Below are 20079 nucleotides of genomic sequence, written 5' to 3'. Positions count from 1 at the left end.
ACGGTGGGCGGAGCCCCCGCCACGGTGGGCGGAGCCCCACGGGCCGCAGTGCGCAGGCGCCGACCTCATGCTCCGCGCGGCGTCTCGAGCTGTGGGCCGCGCCGCGGTCCGCTGTACGCGGAGGTCCAGGCCGCCTCAGGCACGCGCTGCCGTCGCCATGTCCCGGCCTCCGTGCGTCCCCTCGGGAACTCCGGCCCGTCCCGCCACCGTGCTGGGCACCATGGAGATGGGGCGCCGCATGGACGCGCCGGTCAGCGCCAAGGCCGTGCGCGCTTTCCTGGAGCGCGGTCACACCGAGCTGGACACGGCCTTCATGTACAGCGACGGCCAGTCCGAGAGCATCCTGGGCGGTCTGGGGCTCGGGCTGGGCGGCGGCAACTGCAGAGGTAACGCCTGGCGCCCGCGCCCCGGCCCTTAACCTCCCCCTGCACCGTGCAGTGCTGACCCGCTCCCCGTCCGGAGGCAGCCACCGGCCGCGGTCGGGACCGACAGCTTCGTCCCTTCCCGGGGCGCCGACCTCCACTGGCCGCCACGCAGCTCCTCAGGCCCCGTGCACATCTAGCCCCGCAGCCGGACAGTGCTGTGTCCTGACCACCTTCCCCTCCCCTTCTCCCTCTTCTGGGGGTTGCAGCTCGGGACCCCCGAGTCTTAACCCCGAGGTTGGTCTAGTCCTCCGCTTTCTACCCCCGTTGCTTTCTTGGTGCACCTCTCCGAGACACTGGTCTCCAGAGCTGTGCCGTCCCCGCCTCCAACGCTGCCAGGTGCCCAGAACCAGACCCCGGGCGCTCTGCCAACGCCCCCTCCCCATTGCCCCCACCGTCCGTGCGCTCCCTTTTCTCATCCTGCTCTTTCATCAGGCCCTAGACTGCTCTGCTCGGTTGGCAGTACCTCTGGTGGTCTCAGGGAGAGCTGCAGTGACACCACGGGCCAGGCTGGGGGAGCAGGGGTGGTAGGGTGAGGAGGGGGGAGGTGTGAGAAAGGGGTCAGGTAGCCCCGGGCCAGGCTGTGCTGTGGGTTACAGGAGGGAAAGTGGCTCCGGGAGCTCAAGAGTGTAGTGGGAAAGATCGAACCCAGTGATTGCAGAGGAACCCGGAAGGGGAACCCCTCTGGGTGGGGGGAGGGGACAGCAGAGTCAGGGAGAGACACTAGGGAGGGCTCAGAGAACACTGGAGCTGGGCCTTCAAGGACCAGTGGTAGTTTGCTGGGCGGAGAAGGACAGAAAAGGGCTTTAGAGGCTGCGGGCACAGCTCTACAAAGACTGGGCTGGAAATGCGAAGTGCCTGGTGTGTGGAAGGACGGCCAGTAGGCGGTGTGGCCTGGATGGGGGATGGAGGAGTGTGGAGGGACTGCCCCGCATTAGCCTGATGCCATTAGAAGTGTGGGGGGGGGGGGGACTGGTGTATAGTGGGACCCAGAAAACGTAACTACTGTTGTTACTATTGCCGCACTTTGCCTCCTCTTTTCCACTCTGAGATTCTTCCTTCCCGGCCCTCCTGGAAGGTCCCCTCTGGGTCCTCAAATTCATAGCTTGGTGGACGAGCAGAATGGGGACATGTGTCTCAAGCCCTGATTTTCTAGTTCACCTAGATGCCTCTCTTTTGATAAGGTTTTGTTTCTAAATTGGGTTTTCTTTTCCAGCCCTTCCCTGCTTCCTTCTTTGAGGTCAGATGCTCTCGGGGCCAAAGTCCTCAGGTCAGACCTGAGGCAAAGTTCACACGAAGCACACAGGGGAGTGGAGACAGTCTGAGCCAGAAGCTGTGGCACTTGTTCCCTCATGTCCGAGTGGTCTGACGACTCCCCTCTGAAGTGCTCAGTTGCCTTGGCCAAATATGAAAAGTGCAGAATCCATCCACGCATCGATCCACACAGCTGGCATTCTTTATAGCACTTCCAAGCTGCTGGCGTGTCCGTACACCATCGCGTTCTCATGGGGATTGTGTCTCTACAATGGGTGTGTGGTGTGTACGCTTCCATGAGTCTGGAAGGGGAGGGAAAACTGTAATTGCCTTCTGCTCATTTTGCGTTCTGTCTCCCAAATTGCTCTTCGTCAGCACTCGTGTTCAAGGAGCTGATTCCTGAATGCTCCCAGCAGCCGCTTTGCTGTCTCCCTATTTCCAGGCCTGCCCCCTTGAGTTCTCTCTCAATACTGCAGTCAGAGAGCCGCACTCACTGATTTGACATGTTTGAATGACGGTGTTCAAAAAAACCCTTTGGGATTAAGTCTGTGCCCCTGCCCTTGTCTCTTGTCCCACGGCTCCCTGCCTAGAGTTTCTGCTCTCGTAACTCAGAATTGCAGGAAGGGTCCCTCACATACTGTATTGTCTTGCCTTTGACTGTGACCGAGTGCCCACGTGCCCGCCTTCCGGTATGTGGTTCCCTCCCCTCCTTGTTGACTGACTCTGTTCGAGACTCAGCTGGGGTGGGAGGTGGGGAGAGTCACCCCTGCAGAAGCCTTCCCTGGAATTCCCCATTGGCCACACACCTCTCCTCTGGGCTCCTTCAGCATTGGTCCTTTTCTGTGCTGCACTTACCACATTGTAACATCACCTTCTAGACTGAGCTACTTGAGGGTAGAGATGGAGTGTTTGATTCAGCTCTGTGTACTCAGCCTCTAGTGCAAGCCAGCAGTTTGGTGACTAGTAATAGTTATTGTAACAGCAGTGAACATGGAGAACTTACATTTAAGACATTATTTCATCCTCATGTTCTAACTATGAGGACAGTTCCATTATTATCATCCCTATTTTACAGGTGAAAGAACTCAGGCTCAAAGAACTTAAATAATTTAGCCAGGGTCACATGGCTAGTAAGGGGTTAAAATAAGTCTCTTAACCATTACGTTTTTCCTCCAAAGTGAAAATTGCCACCAAGGCCAATCCCTGGGATGGGAAATCACTGAAGCCTGACAGTCTCCGGTCCCAGCTGGAGACGTCACTGAAACGATTGCAGTGCCCCCAGGTGGACCTCTTCTACCTGCATGCACCAGACCATGGCACTCCCGTGGAAGAGACCCTGCGTGCCTGCCACCAGCTGTACCAGGAGGTGAGGGTGGGCGGCTACTCTCCATGGTCTGTCCTTACTTAGGAGGGTGCAGGCTCCAGGGCTGTCCCAGAGCAGAGCTGGGGACAGACCCCTGTCCCAGGATCCCCACACAGGTCCCCCTTCCTGGTCTCCTGGGCTGTGTTGGTTCTGACTGCCATCTCCTCCCTGTAGGGCAAGTTTGTGGAGCTTGGCCTCTCCAACTATGCCGCCTGGGAGGTGGCCGAGATCTGTACCCTCTGCAAGACCAACGGCTGGATCCTGCCAACTGTGTACCAGGTGCGGGCAGGGCTACAGAGGTCCCAGGTCTCCTGCTGATCCCAGCTTCTTGTGGCTCCTCCAGCTGCCCCCATGCCGTCTCCATAGCAGCCATTCTCCTGCTCACAGTCTGCAGGTGGCTCCCAGGTGCCCTCCGGATGACGTGCAACCTTAGCCCAGCCAACAGGCATTTGCCCACTGGCCCTGGCTCCCCTTCTTGCCTGTGTGTGCACCTTAGTGCCATCCTTCCCCGTCCTTGCTCTGCACGTCAGCATGGAACATTCCTCCCCCTTCTCCCTGGTAGAAGTGCTCAGACCTCCCTTCGATAGCTCTCCTTCTGGAAGCCTTTCCTGATGCCTCAGCTGGGCTTCCAGTCTCTGGACCTCATCTTCATACATTCAGCGAGTATTTGTGAGCACCTGCTATGCTCGTAGAACCCATCTCCATTGTGATTATCTGTCTCTTCTCTGTTTTTAACTTGACTCGAACCCCTCTTGGAGGCAGAGACCTTGCTGGACTCACTTGTGTCTGGAAACCCAGTGTCTAGCCCACAGGTGGTGCCCACGGATGTTTGTGGAACGGTGTCTCTAGTCTGGTTTCCCTTCCTTGGGCCCAACATTGCTTCTCCATCCCCTACCACCACTCGTGATTTTGGAAATCACTGCTGAAGTGCTGGGCAGATTTTGATGGATGGTTTTAAAAGAAGAAGGCTGGGGTCCCTTCCCTGGACACATGCACCCTCTCTAGCTGGCCCTTCTGCCTGCAGGGTATGTACAACGCCACCACCCGGCAGGTGGAAACGGAGCTCTTCCCCTGCCTCAGGCACTTTGGACTCAGGTTCTACGCCTACAACCCTTTGGCTGGTAGGGCTGCTCTGGGGACAGGCTCCCCCTGGAGTGGGTGGGCATTCCTGGCCCTGGGAAGCAGGCGGGGTTTGGCAAGAGGCTGGGCTGTGTCGTCCATCGCTCCTGGGGCCCCCACCGTCCCCTCCCATGCAGAGCAGCCTCTGGGGGCAGTGCGGGCCGTGGGATCTGATTGCAGCCTTCCCGCAGGGGGCCTGCTGACTGGCAAGTACAAGTATGAGGACAAAGATGGGAAGCAACCTGTGGGCCGCTTCTTTGGAAATAGCTGGGCTGAGACCTACAGGAATCGGTGAGCCGGGGATGTCTGCATTAGGATGGGCAGGTTGCGGGGGTGGGGTCCCCTTTATCTGGAGTGGAGAAGCTCTAGTCTGCTTTCCTGGGGGCTCCAGGCCTTCCCTTATAGCCTGGACCTATATCTCTTGACTCCTGCAGGAATTAGCAAACCCGCTGTGGGGCTGCTGCTTGTTTTCTTGGGACCTCTGTAAGGAAATGAGGACCTCTGGACCTTATGCCAGGTCTTCCGAGTCCTAGCTCTGCCCTGAGAAGGGCTCATCACCTGCCAAGAGGGAAAGAGAGCCCTGGACTGAGGCTCAGGAAGCCTGGGGCCTGCGCCCTATACTAGCTACCTTTCCTCCACTGGTAAAGTGAGGGCAGGGGCAGGCTTTGAGTGCTTAGGAATAAAGATGTTGAGGCCTCTGGGGAGGGAGCCCGCACCCTGGGTGGTTCTGCTGCCCTGTAAAGCAGGAGCCCGCTGGCAGAGAGGACACTGGGCCCTCTGTGCTGTGGGGTTGGGGTGGGTGCAGCTGCCCTGGGTGGCTCTTGTCTGTGGCTGCAGTGTAACCCCCTGGTGCTGACCCCTGCGCCACCTTCCCCACCTGCCCAGCTTCTGGAAGGAGCACCACTTCAAGGCCATTGCCCTGGTGGAGAAGTCCCTGCAGGCTGCGTATGGCACCAGTGCCCCCAGCATGACCTCGGCCGCCCTGCGGTGGATGTACCACCACTCACAGCTCCAGGTAACCCAGCTGTGCCTGGAGGCTCGGCTCCGCTTCTGTCCTTTCAAGGGAGCCAGAATTACCTTTAGATGATTTCTAAATAGTTTTTTCTGTGAAATTTCTCTCTGTTCCATTTCTCTCGGGCAGTGCTCCCGTCGTTCTTAGTAGCTATCGAAGTGTCAGGCCCTGTGATGAGGGCTTTATAAACATGGATTTCATCATGACTTAGGCCTGATGAAGTGTGATTTGCCCAGTTTTACTGATGAGCAAACGGGTTCACACAGCTGCGAGAGAAAAATGAATCAAACTCCATTAGTCTAACTCCTCTGGTGGGAGTTGGGGGTCTCCTCCTTGCTGGTATCTGCTATCTTCTTGGCCAATGCTTTTCTCCTGCTTCAGCCTTATACAGTTGCAGAGTGTCTGGCATATGTACAGTAGGGTCTCAGTAAATGGGAGCTCCGTGCTTTACATGATTTCTCATTCCCTTAACCACACTGAAAATAGGGAAGACTGAGTCTCAGAAAGGTTAAATAACTAAGCCAAGTTCACAGAGCTGCTTAATGGTCTGTCTGAGGACCAGTGGTGTGACAGCTGGGGAAGGAAGGCAGGGTTTGGAGTCACATAGTTACAGTTGTTGAAAGCGCCTGAAGTTCTTTCTAGAACTGCCGTATTTTGCCATGTATAATGTGCTCCCGTGTATAATGAACACCCATGTGTTTGGCCCAAACTTTCAGGGGAAAAACCTTTCGTTTTAATTTTTTAATTCAAATTTTTATTGGTTTACATTTAGGTACTTGTTTGGTTTTTACATTTAGGTACTTTGTTTTATAAAGGAATTATAACCTTTATTTTTAAACATATTATGGTATAAGAAATTTTAGGTAGCAAATAATTACAAAACACAAGAACAGATACAAGGTATAAGGAATTTTAGGTACCGGTAACAAATTTATGCATCAGAGAAGGCCAAGAACTCTTCGTTGTTGCAAGTTCGTGGTAAGTTCAACAAAACCGATTGTCGTATTCCAGGGTATTATTTTGCATACAGATATCGTTATTGATGTCGAGAGTTACATTTTAAACTCATAAGCGTAAATAAAAGAATTAAAATCATTTATATAGATGCAGAATTAGTACTATCCATGGATAATGTGCATCCTTATTTATGCCTCACAAATGTGGACAAAAAAGTGCGCATTATACATGGCAAAATATGGCATATAGGGCATAAGTAAACACCCACGTGCCAGGTGTTGGCAGGGGCAAGGCTGGAGGAGGAGTGGGCATGACTGGGGTCACTGGTGCAGAAGCATGTTGACGTCTGGCTGTCTCCCCTTCCAGGGTGCCCATGGGGACGCGGTCATCCTGGGCATGTCCAGCCTGGAGCAGCTGGAACAGAACTTGGCAGCCACGGAGGAAGGGCCCCTGGAACCAGCTGTCGTGCAGGCCTTTGATCAAGCCTGGCACCTGGTTGCCCATGAATGTCCCAACTACTTCCGCTAGGCTTCCACATGGCTCCAACTGCCAAAGGTTTCTGTTCTCTCACCCTGGTCAGTCTTTGCCTTACGCTGATTTAGTGTGGTCTTTCTTGACTGTCTGGACTCGTATATTATTTTTCTAGATTCCTGCCTTGCTCCCAGTTGCCTTCACAATGTGTAAAGGCTGGGGCCGAGCCTTACTGGGGCATTTCCTGTCTGAATAAAGCAGGCAGTTGACCTGGCTATAGCCCAGGCCCTGAGTGAACCCCACAGACTTGTCTCCTCGACTGCTTGCAACTTGTTTCCATCCGGCCTGAGGGCTTACTGCCAACGGCGCAGTACTGTGAGCGGATAGGCCAGGGCACACTGGCCTTATGCGAGGCTCTTCCCAGCCTCCCTTCCTCAATCCAGCCTGACTGCTCAACAGCAGAGCTGGAGGGGGCCCTCCCTCTTCTGCACACACTAGAAAAAGAGGGCCAAACACGCTGAAGTAGATGTTCTCTAATTCAGAATTACCTCATGAAATACTCAGAAATGAATGACTTGGGCAAAAACCTACCATGAGAGGCACCCCCAAGAAGAATAAAACCTCCAAGGATGCTGTGGAACATTGTTAACACTTAGTTTTAGCAGTTGCTTTATTTTTGTCTTAGTTAAAGCCTCCTGTCTTGTCACTCATAAGGTTTTTGGTCCCAGCCCTCGGTCTCCTGCTGTTACAAGTTGGGGTGGGGCTTGGGCAGTCTGGGTCCGCATTTCCCTCAGCAAATCCCTACTCCAAGCAGGAGGCACCCAAGGCTGAAGAAGAAAAGAAATGCGAGGTCTGCTGGTTACTGTGTGACCATTCCCAGTGCAGAAAAATCTCTCTAGCCCTGAGGGAGGGGTGTGGGGTGTGGACCAAGCTGTAACAGAAGTCAGCACTTGGAGCTTCCTCATCTTGAGGTGATGAAAGGTGCTCAACTCAGAAATCAAGACAAAACCACCACTTAAAGGCGCTTTGTCCTAAGAAAAGTCCCATTTGCCATCTAGAGAGAGACACCCTGCAGATAAAACTTTATTCTCTACAGAAAAGTCACCCTTCTTTGTCTTCATAATAAAATGAATGGTGTATGTTATCAGTGCACAACAAACAGTCCCACATTGAGTTGCTTAAAATGACAAAATCCCCCAAAATTAATCTAACAATTCAGTATAATCCTTATCCAAATCCCAGCTGTGTTTTGGTTTTTTTCCCCCAGAAATTGACAAACTGATCCTAAAATTCATGGAAATTCAAGGCAAACAGAATAGCCAAAACAATCTTGAATAAGAAGTACTCCAATCCTGAATTCAAAATTTACTACAAAGCTACAGTAATAAAAACAGTGTGGCATTGGCATTAGGATAGACATATATACCAATGGAATAAAATTGAGATTCCAGAAATAAACCCTCATGTGTACTTTTAATTGATTTTTAGAGAAGACTGTCAAGACAATTCAATGAAGAAAAGAGTAGTCTTCCCCTCGAGCAAGGGAAGTAAGAGAAAAAATAAACGTGGGATTACATCAAACTAAAATGTTTTTTCACAGCAAAGGAAACCATCAATAAAACAAAAAGGGATCCTACTGAATGAGAAAAGATATTTGCCAATGATATAACCAATAAGGAGTTAATATCCCAAATTTATAAAAAACTCACTCAACTCCAAAAAAACAAACAACCCTATTTAAAAAATGGGCAGAGGACATGAAGAGACATTTTTCTAAAAAGGACATACAGATGGTAAACAGACATGAAAAAATGCTCAACCTCACTAACCATTAGAGAAATGTAAATAAAAAACACAATGAGATACCACCTCACCCCAGTCAAAATGGCTATCATCAATAAATCAACAAACAAGTGCTGGCGAAGATGTGGAGAAAAGGGAACCTTTGTGCACTGTTGGTGGGATTGCAGATTGGTGCAGCCACTATGGAAAACAGTATTGAGGTATCTCAAAAATCTGAAAATGGAATTACCTGATGATCCAGCAATTCCACTCCTAGGTATCTATCTGGAGAAATCCAAAACTCTAATTCAAAAAACTTTATGCACTCCTATGTTTATTGCAGCACTATACACAATAGCCAAGACATGGAAACAACCGAAATGCCCATCGGTAGATGACTGGATTAAGAAACTGTGGTACATTTATACAATGGAGTATTACACAGCCATAAAGAAGAAAGATATCTTACTATTTGCAACAACATGGATGGACCTAGAGAACATTATGTTAAGTGAAATAAGTCAGACAAAGACAAATACCATATGATCTCACTTATATGTGGAATCTAAAGAAAAGAATACATGAATGAACTAATCAGGAAAAAAAAAAAGAAAAGAGTAATCTTCAACATATGGTGCTGGGACAACTGGGTATCCACATGCAGAAGATGAAGTTGAACCCCTTCACACCATAGCAAAGAAGATGAACTCAGTGGATTGTAGACCTAAATGTAAAAGCTAAAACTAAAGCTTGTAAAATACAGAAGTAAATCTTCATAACCGTGGTTTAGGCAATGGTTTCTTAGATACGACACCCAAAGCTCAAGCAACAAAAGAAAAAATAGATAAACTGGACATTATCAAAATTTGAAATGTGTGTGCTTCGAAGGACACCATCCAAAAAGTAAAAAGACAACCCACAGAATGGAAGGAAATATTTGCAAATCTCATATCTCCTAAGAAACTTGTATCAGCAAATCCCTGCTCCAAGCAGTGGGCACCGAAGGCTGGAGAAGAAAAGAAACGCCAGGTCTGCTGGTTGTTGCTAAACATTCCTAGTGCAGAAAAATCTCTGCAGTTCTTTATACAAAGAACTTGAAAACTCAATCACAAAAGATAGAAAACTCAATCTAAAAACAGGTAAAGAATCTGAATAGACCTTTCTCTAAAGATGTGAGCAATAAACCACATGAAAAGCTGCTCAACATCATTTCCCATCAGAAAAAGTAAATCAACCACAACGATACCACTTCACAACCCACTAGGATGGCCATAGTAAAAAAAGATAGACAATAACAAGTGTTGTCAAGGATTTGGAGAAACAGAAAATTCATACACTGCTGGTGGGAACGTAAAATGGCACAGTCACTATGGAAAACAGTCTGGCAGTTCCTCAAATGATAAAACATAGTTACCATATGCTGGCAATTCCACATCTTAGATAGATGCCCAAGAGAAATGAAAACATGTCCATACAAAAACTTACTCATAGCGGCATTCTCCCTAATAGCCAAAAAAATGGAAACACCCCAAATGTCCATCAACCAATGAATGGATAAATAAAAAGTGATATCCAATGGAATATTATTCAGCAATGAACAAAGAATAAACATGGACAAGGTGGATGGACCTTGAAAATATACTAAGTGAAAGAAATGAGTCACAAAAAGGCCTCATTGTATGATATGATTTACATGAAATGTCTGGAGTAGGCAAAGCTATTAGAGAAAATTAGTGGTTGCCTAGGGCTAGGAGGCGTATTGGGAGGAAACAGAGTAATTGCTAATGAGTATTAATGAGGTTTCTTTTTGGAGTGATGAAAATAATCTAAAATTGTGATGATTGTGTAACAATACATTATAAACCATGGAATTACACACTTTAAGTGGGTGTATAATATGTGAATTATGTCTCACAGCTTTATTTTTTTTTAATTTAAGAAAAAGAACAATCGTTTGGCTCATGAATCTGCTGCTTGGGCAGGGCTAAGAGGGGAAGGCTTCGCTGCTCCCCAATGTCTGAGAAGTGATCTTCATTTAAAAAATTAAAATTCCCCTGGATTATTTCATTAATGGGTCAAACGAACACTAGTACAATAATATCTGATTGATGTCCAAACATTTCATTACAATAATGAAATTAAGCAGTATATTCTGATAGTGGCCCCCACGGGAGAAAATCCTCTCATTGTGTGTCATCCAAGCGCAGCTGAACAAAAATGGATAGGTCGTGAAGGACAAAATCCAAGCCATTCCCTTCAAGTCATCTTTATGGGGAGCTATTTAGGTAACTTTCAGATGCATTTCACAATTTGCAAATTGTTAGCTCAGGGCCCCCAATCATGAAAGCCTGACATGATAACCTGAGGACAGCACATTGTAACCTGGAAATTCCAGTAAATCTGTATCAAGTTATATAAATGTGAAAGGAGCCTCCTGAAGTAAAAACCTTTGTGAGTGGTCTAGGAGGCAAGAAATCAAATTTTCAGGTCCTGTATCCCATGTAAACCCCACAGAATTATAGGTGTCTCAAATCATCATATAGGTAATCAGAGGCTTTGGCATTTAGGCATTGCTGGTAATTGCTGTCCCCTGAACTTTGAACTTGAACTTCCAGCTGCTGAATCATGCATACCCTTTGAACTAATCTATTTTCAGAACCTAACAGATGGTCTCATTTAAGAGGACGCTAATTCTCCAATCTGACATTCCCATCCTTAGTAAGTTTTCTGAATCAACACTACATACATTGGGTCATGTCCAAAAAACTACAATTGACCCTTGAACAACGCAGGCTAGAACTGCGCGGGTCCACGTATGCATGTTATTTTTTTCAATAAATACCTGTACTGTTTTTGATCCGTAGTTGGGAGTCTGCAGAGGTGAAGGGCTGACTGTATGCAGTGACCCATGCCATTTTGCACAGGGGACTTGAGCATCTGTGGACTTCAGTGTCTTCGGGGGAATCCTGGAACCAATCCCTCGTGGATACTGAGAGCTAAGTTTATGGGGAGTCAAAAGGTATATACACGGGTTTTCAACTGCACGGGGGGTTGGTACCTTTAAGTCCCATGTCATTGGAGGTCAATTGTATGGTGATGTACTATATATCTAATCAAGGACAAAGCCTGATTCCCTAGGCCGTAGCCATGTTCATGAATAAGTGGTTTTCCACCCCTTAGAGACAGACTATCTCAACTGCTGCTTTACCCCAATCAATAGCTCTGTGGAGCTTTGTCTACAAGACTTACCCCTTGATAAGAAAGCCCGGTCAGTACAGTGGAGTATCGTAGCCAGCAATCATGAAGATGGTAAACTAGTTGGTTTCTTAAGTTCTTTTCATTTTACCTATTTTCATGGGGGTGTAATGGTATCTCATTCTGGTTTCAATTGGCATTTAGGAATAATATACACCTTGACCAACGAGGTGTAATGAGGTACAATTCACGTGCAATCAAATTTACCAATTTTAAGTGTAGTTGGTCCCTTATGCTCCTTGGTAGTTAATGACTCCCTCCAACCTCTGCTTCTGGCCACCACTGTCTGCTTTCTGTCACTATACATTTGCCTTTTCTAGAATTTTATATAAATGGAACAATGTAACACGTAAACTTTGGTTTCTTTCACTCAGCATGACTTTTCTAAACTTTTCCGTGTTGTATGTATCTCATTCCTTTTTACTGATGCTTATATTGTATTCCATTGTATGGATACATCACACTTCCTCCATTCACAAGTTGATTGTTTCCCGTTTGGGGCTACGAACATTTGTATGTAAGTCTTTGAATATGTTTTTTTATTTCTCTTTGGTACATATCTAGAACTGGGATTGCTAAATCATATGTAAAGTGTATTTGTAACTATTTCTTAAATACCAAAATGACTTCTGCTTTCAGGAAGATGCAGTAGACGGTACTTGGCTTTATTTCTCCTGCAAAGTACAAATAAAAACCCTGGACATTATATATAGCACAAATGTAAGACTCTGAAAGACGGAAAGGAGCCAGACTAGCTGGGGGACTTGGGACCCAAGGAATGACACAGAAGTGTTTCTGGGTTTTCTTTTTGCCTCATATATCCCAGACCTAGAGATGAAGAAGCCAACAACCTGGAAATGCCAACTGATGCACACAGGGAAAGCCCCAAGAGCCTGCTTCCTCTAGCCAAAGTAGGAAGGGGGCAGCCTGGCAAGACAAACATTTTAGAAAATAACTGCTGTACTCCAAACACTACAGAATAAAAACTGTGACCCCCTTCCCCCCCGCCCAGCTTCACAATCACCCATGCCAGCAAATGCTGAGTGGGGAGTCTAGACGTCCAGCCTTGCCAGGCTGTGAGCACCCCACCCTCCTGATGGCGTGGTTCCAGAAAGGCTGAGTAGGGAGCCGGACCTGTCATCCCCACCAGGCAGTAATGAGGTCTCCTACCCCCTTGTCCTGCGATGTCAGTGACCACATGGCAGACAGGACTTCCACCCCCACTTGCAGTAACGAGGAGCCCTTTCCCTTTCCCACGTTGGTGGTGTTGGGATGTTCCCCGCACCATGGTGTCAGCGAGGCCATGCGGGAGCAGTAAGGAAGCAATCCTAACCTCCTAGCCAGGGAGGCATCAGTGGTGGCCTAATGGGGAGACGGGGTTCCTTCCCCTGGGCAGTAACGAGGCCCAGGGCACGGTCAGAAGATCAAAAGTCTCGTAATAACTACAATGTTCAGGTTTTAATGAAACCACTCGTTATTCCAAGAACCAGGAAGTTCTCAAACAATGAAAAAAGACAATCAGTACATGCCAATCCTGAGACGACAGAGGTTACAACCATCTAACACAGATTGTAAAGCCGCCATTATAAAATGCATCAATAAATAACTACAAAGAGCGGAGTGTCAGGAACCTGCGGGACTAGCACAAATGACCGAACAATGTTGAGTCCTGGAAGGAGAGGAGAAACAGGGCAGGCTGGAAAAGTGCTCATAGAAATCATGGGCGAAAACTCCCCAAATTTGACAACATATACACCTACAGATTCAATGAGTGAAATGAGCTCCAGACAGGATAAACACCCCAAAAGTCACCAAGACACACTTCTAGTCAAACGTGTGAAAATTGAAGACAAAAAAAATCGCAAGAGAATGAGAGAGAAACGGTTTAGGGGAAAGAATTCAAATGACAGATTTCTCATCAGAAAAAACATGAAGGTTACGAGGAATTGGCACATTTTTTCCAAGTGCTGAAAAGAAAAGAACCATCAGTCCAGATGTGGTATTAGGTGACACAAAATAATTGTTCTTTAGGGTGATAATGGCATTGGAAGTATGTGAGAAATTGTCTCGTTATCATTACGCAAGCACACTGAAGTATGCAGGGACCACTAGTGTCTCCAATACAATGTGGAATATAAGTGGTGAGAGCCAACCTCACTGCTGGTTCCCCGTCGGAGGAGGAAAGCCTTTTCATTACCAAATATTAGCTGTATGTTTTTTTGTATATGCCTTTTGTCAGTTTGAGGAAATTCCCTTCTGTTTGCTGAGAGTTCTTTGTTTCTTCTTCACAAATGATTATTAAATCTTGTTAAATGGTTTTCTCACAGCTATTGGGATGACCATATAGGTTTTATTTTCTGGCCTGTTAGTATAGTCGATTCTATTGACTGATTTTCAAATATAAAGCCACCCAGTATTCCGGGTACGCAACCCACTGAGTCATGATGTATGATCCTTTTTATATACGACTGTATTTGATTTGCTAAAGGATTTTTGTGTCTCGGTTCACTGGTGTGGTTTTTGCTGAGTCCTATCGTATATTTAATATCATAAAAACTCAGTGATCTTTTTTTAGAAGGTTAAAAATGAGACTAAGTCTTGTATTTATCCATGTTTACCATTTCCAGCCTGCTTCCTTTTTTGTGTGTGCACTGAGGGCCAGGGCACAGAAGCCCTGGTGGCTGCTCCTTCCCTTCCCTAGAGCTGCATGGCCATGGACACGCAGGAACCAGTGCTGGAAGCTGGCTCCTCAGGTGAACAAAGGGCACCGTAGGGATCCAATCAAAAGCCCAAATCCAAAGCCCTTTTTTCTGAAAAAGTCCCTTTGCCATCACAGGGAAACACCCTGCAGACAAAGTTTTATTCTTTACAGAAGAGTCTATGCCTTTCGCCCCCCACCTGTCTTCATCCACAGCAAAATACACAGCTGGTCCCCCAAGAGGGGCGGAGGCAGTCCCGTGTGTTCCAGTCAAGACAAGGCCTGGAATGGGCTGGGAGGCCCAGTCCGAAGTGCCCGTCAGTCATCGTCTTGTTCCTCCGATTCTTCTTCTGACTGGGGGGCGCTTTCTGGCAAGTCATCTCCCATCTGCTGGAACCTTCCAGACTGTGCATCCCACATGTATTTGATGGTCACCTTGAATTCAGCCATCTCATATCCAAAAAGCTTCTGCAAGAGAGGCCAAGGAACCAAGAGTAAGGAGGAGCGAGTATGATCAGGAGTCTCTGCGGTAACCCCCTCCACACACACCCCAACAGCCTGCAGATGGCTGGGCGGGCCGGACTCACCAGGACGCGGGCCTGCTCTGGCGTCAGCACGTCGCCCTCCTTGCACACCTCGTAGTCGGACAGCAGGGTCACCACACCTGCAGAGAGGGGGGCCACCACACAGTTACCTCTGGCACAACTTTCTGTCTGCTGCCCAGAGCTGGGAGGGATCTGTTTGGCCACCTGTCCGCCCCACCAGTCCAATACACGCTGGGGCAGGCATTCAGCAACAGCAGTCAGCTGCCTGCGACGGTGTTCGGGGTACAGTGACCACCTCCCTCTGTCCCTGAAGTGCTGTATTCTGGCTGTAAGGTACTGTCCACATTCACCGCAGTGATCAGGCGGGCACTCTCAGCCCCCCTTTCTCATGAGAAAATGGAGGCCGGCAGACGTAACCTGCTCAGCCAGAAAGGGGAGAGGGGCCCTGCCGGGCTTGGGAGCCTGTGCTCTTGGCCGCTAAGCTGTGACCTTGCAGCTCCAGGGACTTCCCCGTACCTCTCTTGAGGGCAGTGGGCAGGCCCAGCTGCCTCAGCTGGGGCTCCATGGAGTGGGGGAACTGCTCCAGAGGCCCTGGGTCCAGGCTCACGGTGAAAGTTGCTTTGTTTCCAGCGCGGGCGTAGTCCATTTCTGTGTATTTCGTGAACCACCTTAGGGGAAAGAGAAGTGGTAGGAGGGGAGATTCCTGACTGGGCCACACACAGCCCCCTGAAGCGAGGCTCCCCTTGGGCCTTCCCTCCCTTTCCAGCAATCTCAGCTGCTAGCTGCAGCCAGCCTGGAGCGCAGTACTGGAGAGAACTCAGTACCAGGGTTCTAGGAACAGCTTCTTCCTTGATGCCTCCACTGTACAAAGTCCCCAGCGTCCTCACCAACCTCTAGACACCCCTCAGAAACACTCACTCGTTCACTTCCTCCTTAGTGCGATTGGTGAAAAGGAGACCGACCTCACCCCTCAACTTCTTGCTGACCTAAAGAACAAACACGGGGTTGGTCTGGTCACATCAGAGCAGTGACTTTCAAATGGGGACAGTTTTGCCCCCTTACCCCCCAGCATTTGGCAACATCTAGAGACACTTGGTTGTCACAGCTGGGTGTGTGCCCACCTGCACACTACTCTCTGGGTCAGGAGGTTAAAGGGGAACCGGAGCTTTAAGCCAGGCGGGCTCTCCTGATCCCCAGGCGGGCCAGATGGCTGGAGTGTGTGTCATGTGAGAGCAGCAGGCGGGCAGGCGGCTTGGCCTTGCCCCTCCAGGAGAGGGCCAGACTCACCTGATGCAGGTTGTCTTTGTACTCGTCAGATGGGCTTCGACCCAGGGCCACCATCATCACTTTGTTTTTGCCAAAGAACATCCTACAGAGAAGAGGGGTCCGTGAAAGAAGTGCCCCGTCCAGCCTTGCCTCCCATTAAGTGGAGCCGAGTCAGGCCCAGGCTGTTTTGTGGCTGGAGGCATGGCAGAGGCTCCCTCTTCTTCCACAAAGCTCTGCCCCCTCTGTCTCCAGCCCAAGGTCCCTTTCACTGTTTTCCTGCCCAGAGACCCTGACATTCACAATGTCTTGTCTAACACCACGATTGTTATGTGCTAATCTGCCTGCCCCCCCTGAATGTACGGAAGAGGCCCGTTTCATGGTCTGAACCTGAGCTGGCTCAGCAAGAGACGACCAGAGCCACTCGTATTGTCATAGTTCCAACTGAGGACAGGTACTCGCCACACGGCTTGGGCAACCTGCTCTCGGGTCAGCGCTGCATCATGGAGCACATAATGACATCCTAAAACAGCACATAATGACATTCTAGAACTGATGCGATGTTCCTAAACGGACCCCAGGGGAAAGGGAGCCCCTTCTCTTGGAGGGGTCACTGCTCAAACATTCCCTGAGCACCTACCAAGTCCTGCTCCACAGGGAGGGAGCACAGTGCGAAGAGCAGCTAGCTGTAACAGGTAAAAAGTACCTTCGGCTTGGGAGTGGCACTTTGTCCGTATTAACCTGCCATCTGTGACCCAGGTACCCCAGGGGCAATGGCTGCCACGTGCCCGACTGAGAACAGCCTCGCCCTTCCCTGCCTGCTCACCGGCTGTGCTTCCAGGCGTTCCGGATGTCCTTCAACTTGGTATTCCTCATGTTGGCCACGGAGAAGATGAAGAGGTACTTGTACGTGTCCACACATTTTCGAAGCTGTGGAACAAGTCGCGGGGCTCTGGAGTTCAAGGGGCACCAGGATTGGGCAATACTCTGGCCTCCGATGGGAAAGGATAGCTCCGGGTAACTTATAACTGTGGAAGGTTAGAGCTGGAGGCCTCTAAGATAGGGTCCCCACGTACAGGGGCTCCCCTGGGGCAAAGCAGGGGTGATCCCAAAGTGCAGGGGAAGCTGAGCCACGGGTTAGGATCCCATGGTTTCTGACTGACCTGTGGCCTGTTCTCTGCACTGTCTGTTAGTTATTGATAACCCAGAAACTCTTAGCTACACTAGGAAGGCACCTTCTAAATGAAACAACCGAATCCTCATTATTTACTCACATGGGCACACAGTTCAGTGGTCCTACTCTGCCCACACTGCTGGCCACAGCCATGATGAGGTGGCCTCAAGGAAACAATCGTTATGCAGGAGGAGACTCCCTTTTATCCAGCCTGCAGCCCCGAAGCAGTGCAAACAGTGGGTTGGCGCATTTACCCACGTCTGCTAACTCCCAGACTTCTTACATTGGGCAGGCTAACAAATCCTTGTAAGCTTCAGTTACCCAACTGCAAAACAGGGCTAATGTCACCTCCTGTGTGAGGATGGAGTGCAATGATACGTATGGCACGCAGCACAGTGCAGGGCACAGAGGAAGGGCTCCGCCCAAGCTGGGAAGCATCACTGTGGGAGTCGTACTGGTGCTGCCACTGGAGGACAAAGGGCCGCTCAGCAGGTTTTTTTTTTTAAACAGGATGTTTCCCTAACATACAGTCCTACGCACACCTTTATAAACCAAACACAAATTCTGGAAACAGCCCTTACCTCTCCTATCAGGTTCTGTTTCAGTTCCAAGCCTTTCTTGGCAGTTTTGGTTAAGGAAACTAATACAAAGAAGAAAAAGGAGAGATGATGAGAGACAAATCTGGATGTCCTGGAGACTCATTTTCTTCTTGCCGTTTGGTAGTTCGGCTGGACCAAGCCCGTCTGAGGAGAGGCAGCCAGACTATCCCCAGGGTCCGCAGAGCGCCGACTTTCTGATGTTTCTGAGCCTGCAGATCCTTTGATATATTTCCTGTTACTCAGACAAGCAGGGTGTTCCTCTGAACCTTCTTGGTTTAGCTTAAACATCTGCACTGAGGTGTGGAGGTGGGGCTTGTACCTGCTAGAGGGAATGCTTTCAGTGGTAGAGCTAGTCTGCTGGCTGAGGCACGTCTCTTTCCGCTCTTGGCCGTGGTGCACAGAGACCATCTATGGATGGCTTCTGCTGTGGAATGATGAGCCTGGGGACTGTCTCTTTTCTGCTACATCCTGTTTTGCAGATTGGACTCAAGGATGCAGCAATGCCACTTTGGAGAGGGACAAGCACCTCTACTATAACAAAAGCTAGGGCCTAATTTGCCTCTTATCCGGAAGGGTTTGGATTTGCCAGATCTCATCAGGGCTCCCTCTATAGAACCCACGAACACTTAACAGCATCAAATGCAAAACCCAGGGTGCCTCCAGGAAACGGCCACCTCTTAGTCATCCGGCCTGGCGTTTAGTCCCTCCTCAAAAGGCACATATACAGAAAGGTAATCACACCAGTCAGAGGCAAGTGCAGGACAGGAGGGCAAACAAGAGTTGTCCATTTCCTATCACTTCCGCTGCTACATCTGTGAGCCAAGCCTCTGTGAGCCAAGCATCACCCCTGTGTTGGATTACTGCTCTTGATGATTCCATCCTTGCTTCCACTTTACCCAGTCCATTCTCAATATGGCAACTAGGGTGACATTTTAAAAGTAAAGTCAAACCACATCATCGTACTGCTCAAGCTCTCAGATGCCTACCCATTTCACTGGGATGTGAAAGCCAATTCCTTGCAAAGGTCCTAAAAGTCCTGCCCACCCTGCAACCCCCCAACTCTGCTTCTGCCACACTAGCCTCTTGTCCCAGAACATATCAAACATGCCCCCACTTCAGCCCCTTTGCACTTTGTGTTCCCTCTCCTTGGAACACCATTCTCCAGATAACTCCATAGGTTGCTCACTTCCTTTCCTCAGGTGTCTGCTCATTTGCCACTTCATCAAAGACCTATGGTCATGTACATCACCTCACTTTTACTCTATGGGATTCATCACTATTTGACTTTAGTCATTCAATTTTTGGTGTTTCGGTGGGATATACTTCCCATGACTAAAGTGTTAAGCTCGATGAAGACTCTAAGCCTTCCTTGTTGTAACTGCTGTATCCTTCTACTCCTAGAGAGTGCCAGGCACCTAAATATTTGTGGAGTGACTATACTAAACAGCCGGGGTGAGAGAGACGCCACCATAGTAAAGAATACTCTCTTAGGAGGTGCTCTATAAACTGACAACTCAGTCAGCAAAATGAAAATGGGAGCATAAGCATGCCAGGTAGGCAGGGAATGCAAGTAAAAAGAGCCAGGCACGGGAATAAGCTTGTGCTAGAGAAAGGGAAAGGCGACCAGGGTGGCGAGAGCGCAGAGTGCTAAGGGAAATGGGCTAAGGTGAGAAAGATGGGCCAAGGCGAGATCGGGCGCAGTCTGGGTGCTCGGAAGCTGTTTCCCGGCCCAGTAGGCCTTGGAAGAGCAGTCGAAGCTGGGAAAAACAGTCTCGGCTCCCTTAACACGACCAGGCTCCAGCTCCCTCTGCCCAGCGTGCTCCCGCCGCTAGCTACCAGAGCAAGCCCGCGGAGCTCCCCACGGAGGTCCCGGCGTCCCATTCTGTGCCCCACACCCCCATCGCAGCCGGTGGGGTCCTAACCGGGTCCCAACGGGCCCTTCACCCACCTTTCTTGTCGCGCTTGGATTTGGGCATCTCGCTGCAACCACGTGCGGCGGAAGGCGGTGTCGTCGGTTAGGACCCCGGCGGCGCGGGGGCCTCTGGGATGGCCCTCGAGAGCTGCCCTCGTGCGTGCCTGACCCAATTTGCGGTGCGGCCCGCTTCTCCCCGCCTGGCTTCCACCTGCGCTCTTCCTCACGTTTTCAGGTGGACTCTCAGCACGTT

The 20079-nt window shown here is 49.4% G+C and overlaps 2 protein-coding genes across 2 annotated transcripts; one reads left to right on the top strand and one right to left on the bottom strand.

The window, feature by feature from the left end:
- The first annotated feature begins 28 nt into the window (after window positions 1–28).
- AKR7A2 (aldo-keto reductase family 7 member A2) lies at window positions 29–6904 on the top strand. The gene is made up of 7 exons (XM_033114090.1): window positions 29–386; window positions 2855–3042; window positions 3214–3318; window positions 4064–4160; window positions 4350–4449; window positions 5044–5173; window positions 6494–6904. Exons 1-7 carry the CDS (start codon window positions 68–70, stop codon window positions 6653–6655), a joined length of 1101 nt encoding a protein of 366 aa, XP_032969981.1. The 5' UTR covers window positions 29–67; the 3' UTR covers window positions 6656–6904.
- A 6588-nt stretch (window positions 6905–13492) lies between these two features.
- On the bottom strand, window positions 13493–20037 carry MRTO4 (MRT4 homolog, ribosome maturation factor). Its single transcript, XM_033113550.1, has 8 exons — window positions 19863–20037; window positions 17897–17955; window positions 16968–17071; window positions 16166–16247; window positions 15797–15864; window positions 15395–15546; window positions 14921–14997; window positions 13493–14801 (listed from the first exon to the last, which is right to left on the bottom strand). The coding sequence occupies exons 1-8, from the start codon at window positions 19888–19890 to the stop codon at window positions 14652–14654; spliced, it is 720 nt and encodes a 239-aa protein (XP_032969441.1). The 5' UTR covers window positions 19891–20037; the 3' UTR covers window positions 13493–14651.
- Window positions 20038–20079: the final 42 nt, after the last annotated feature.

The sequence above is a fragment of the Rhinolophus ferrumequinum genome, chromosome 9 (assembly GCF_004115265.2).
Source record: "Rhinolophus ferrumequinum isolate MPI-CBG mRhiFer1 chromosome 9, mRhiFer1_v1.p, whole genome shotgun sequence".
Classification (NCBI taxonomy): Eukaryota; Metazoa; Chordata; class Mammalia; order Chiroptera; family Rhinolophidae; genus Rhinolophus; species Rhinolophus ferrumequinum.
The sequence above is the reverse complement of the archived record's forward strand: the minus strand, read 5'-3'. Positions and strand labels throughout refer to the sequence as shown.

Bases quoted from the DNA above. Each gene is read 5' to 3' on its own strand.
- AKR7A2 (XM_033114090.1), top strand. From the start codon at position 68: ATGCTCCGCGCGGCGTCTCGAGCTGTGGGCCGCGCCGCGGTCCGCTGT. The intron at 3,319-4,063 runs GTGCGGGCAGGG...TTCTGCCTGCAG, and splicing joins TCCTGCCAACTGTGTACCAG to GGTATGTACAACGCCACCAC. The intron at 4,161-4,349 runs GTAGGGCTGCTC...GCCTTCCCGCAG, and splicing joins CGCCTACAACCCTTTGGCTG to GGGGCCTGCTGACTGGCAAG.
- MRTO4 (XM_033113550.1), bottom strand. From the start codon at position 19,890: ATGCCCAAATCCAAGCGCGACAAGAAAG. The intron at 15,547-15,796 runs GTGAGTGTTTCT...CTTTCCCCTAAG, and splicing joins ACTAAGGAGGAAGTGAACGA to GTGGTTCACGAAATACACAG. The intron at 14,998-15,394 runs GTACGGGGAAGT...CCCTCTCTGCAG, and splicing joins GCCCACTGCCCTCAAGAGAG to GTGTGGTGACCCTGCTGTCC.